General features: G+C 38.4%; 1 gene segment (V, D, J or C); it reads right to left on the bottom strand.

Annotated features, from left to right (window-relative positions):
* Nucleotides 1–1,682: 1,682 nt before the first annotated feature.
* Nucleotides 1,683–2,614, bottom strand: LOC134478869 (immunoglobulin kappa variable 4-1-like). The segment is given in 2 exon segments: nt 1,683–2,293; nt 2,499–2,614. Coding segments are annotated over 2 exon segments (486 nt in total).
* Between the last annotated feature and the right edge of the window lie 263 nt (nt 2,615–2,877).

Below are 2,877 nucleotides of genomic sequence, written 5' to 3'. Positions count from 1 at the left end.
AGGATCTAAGTTTATGAGAGACATGAATATGGGACACAGGTGATTGTTAATAAGCAGAGTCATCCCTTATGCTACTCCAAAATCAAATGCTGAACTAACAAGATATTCTGGAGACAGAGCATTGGTCCCACTGAATTGTACTCAGGATGGGAGTATCTAGTATTTCAGTTTACACAGTCAAAAGCAGATAAAAAGTTTTCAGAGTGATTTGTGGCCCCAGAGACAAGGGCAACAGGTATCACATTTTCTCTCCTTTTGAATCCTAAATATATTGTATGTAAAGTTCATGGGTGTATGTATGTGTGTATCTCTGTATGTGTACATTTGTGCATGTGTATACATGTGCATATGAGTATGTTTGTAGTGTATATTTGTGTATGCATGTGTAAGTGTATATGTATGTGTACATATGTGTGTATGTGTGTATGTATGTGTACAGGTGTGTGTGTGTGTGTGTGTGTGTGTGTGTGTTTAGGATAGACTGAGGAGACAGTGAGAATGAGAGAGATGTGGAGGGGGAAGTGAGAGTACATTAGGAAGAAAGTATATCAATTCACTGGTGTACATACTATGACCGTATATCTCTGTGCATTCCATTGATACTCCTGTACAGGCAGAGAGCTCAATGCTGCTTGCAGGACTCTTGTATTGTCATTTCTATGGCTCATTACTGGGTTTTCTATTTGTCAATATTCATTCTTCACTACCTTCTTAAGGCAATCCAAAGTATTATCTAATTTGTTATAACAAAGATCAAACAACAATAGTCAGATATGTGTGGAGGGTGAAACTTCGCAGCAGAGAGAGGGATGGTAGATGAAGAGACATGAGATAGATTCAGTCATTGAACTCAGAGCTGAATCAAATGATCAGATGAACCAAAGCCAAGTGGAGTTACAGCTGGCCATATAAAGACCTAGTGCCCGGACTAGTCAAGTTAGAGTAGCTGAGAGACTGCCCAGCAAAAGGCCTTAGTTTCACAATATTAAATATTTCCTGTATCTATATTCATGTTGCTGGTAGGTGAAAGATATTCTCAGTATAACCAGAGGAAAAAGAAATGTAAATAGGCAAAGTTAGTGGATATTGTAAAATATATGATGTACTTGAAAGACATTCTGTTGTGAAACTTGTGTAGAATGAGGACATATCAGTGAAGAATTTTAAAAAGCAGCAACAGTGCACAAAGGGCAAAGGCACTTGCCACCAATTGTAGTGTCAGACCTGAGAACCCAGAAGCCACTTGGCAAAAAGCAATCAACTCCTTGTTGTCTTCTGACCTACATAAAATGGCATGGCACGTATTCATCTATGAGTGTAGATACACACACACATACACACACATGCACACATGCACACATACACTCACATGCATACACATACACATATATACACACACATATGCACACATTCCCACACATTCCCACACATACACAGAAAAAGAGAGATGAATATATGTGCATAAAGATAACTAATTAAATAAAAGGAATGAAAATACAAGAGTCAGAAAAGGAAAAAAGTCAGAAAAAATGGATAACAGTAAGGAAGTTAGAAATCCCTCTAGGAACTAGAAAATTCAAGAAATAATTTTTTTCTGGATACTTTTAACCAAAACACAGTTTAACAATATCACCACAACAGTCCATAGGTCTTACATTAGATACCAGATTTATCAAACTATAAAAAGGTAAATTCCTCTATTCAATCAGAAGGGTTTGTGGTAAATTGTTGCAGGAAGAATAGAAAAATAATACTGTGGTTTTATTCCATATTTTGGTGTATAGAATTTTTATACCAAAAAACATAGGAGGAATTGAACATATTATTTTTTTTACCATGCTCTGAAAACAGTGTCTTCAGCTTTTAGGCATGGCAACTCTCAGGCAGATGAGGGCAGTGTGCATTCCAGGGCTGTGTATGATGTACACAGCTGTTGAAACTCTCAAGGAGGTTTGTGTAGGAGGCTGTAGCACTGTGGGAGGATAGCTGTAATGCTGCTGACAGTAATAATCTGCCAGATCTTCAGCCTGCACACTGCTGATGGTCAGAGTGAAGTCTGTCCCAGATCCACTGCCTATGAAGCGATCAGGGACACCAGATTCCCTAGTGGATGCCAAGTAGATCAGCAGTTTAGGAGACTGCCCTGGTTTCTGCTGGTACCAGGCCAAGTAGTTCTTTTGGTTTCCACTGGATAAAAGACTCTGACTGGACTTGCAGTTTATAGTGACCGTCTCTCCTGCTGACACAGCCAGGGAGGATGGAGATTGGGTCATCACAATGTCCCCACAGGTACCTGAAATAATGAATAGGCAGTGAACATGCATATGTGCACAAACATAGATTATTATCACAGTTGAAATTTGTTATTTTGATGTCCTCAAAATGTCATAATGTCAGAACATTATTATACAAATAGTATCACACACTAGCTAATATTGCAAATTTCTTTTTACAAAGATGAAAGTTTGAAAATATTTTAATACTTTAAAAATTTTTACCAGAAATCCAGAGCAGCAGGGACATGAGGACCTGGGTCTGTGATTCCATCTTGCTCCCCCTGTCTGTCTAATGCAGTTTACTCACAGTTCAAAGGCCTGATTTTAAATTGTGAGCAGCTGGGCTGCGTTGGAGGGAATCATGCAAATCAGACCGGAAATAAAATCAAATGCATGGGTAGTATGTGAGAGAGGCTGGTGTCAATCAACAGTAAAAAATTCCATCAGAAAGAGCATAAGAAAAAAAACTGAAAGTGATCGGCTTCCACATCTCCAGCAGAAATATACTTCGGGTTCTAATAGGTTTGGGTTAAATTCCAAGACATATTTAAATCAGGTGACATTTGTGGAAAGTTTAGGAGAGGTGTCTCAGGTTAACTAT

This window comes from Rattus norvegicus, chromosome 4, assembly GCF_036323735.1.
Source record: "Rattus norvegicus strain BN/NHsdMcwi chromosome 4, GRCr8, whole genome shotgun sequence".
NCBI lineage: Eukaryota > Metazoa > Chordata > Mammalia > Rodentia > Muridae > Rattus > Rattus norvegicus.
This window is presented reverse-complemented; position numbering and strand designations above follow the sequence as displayed.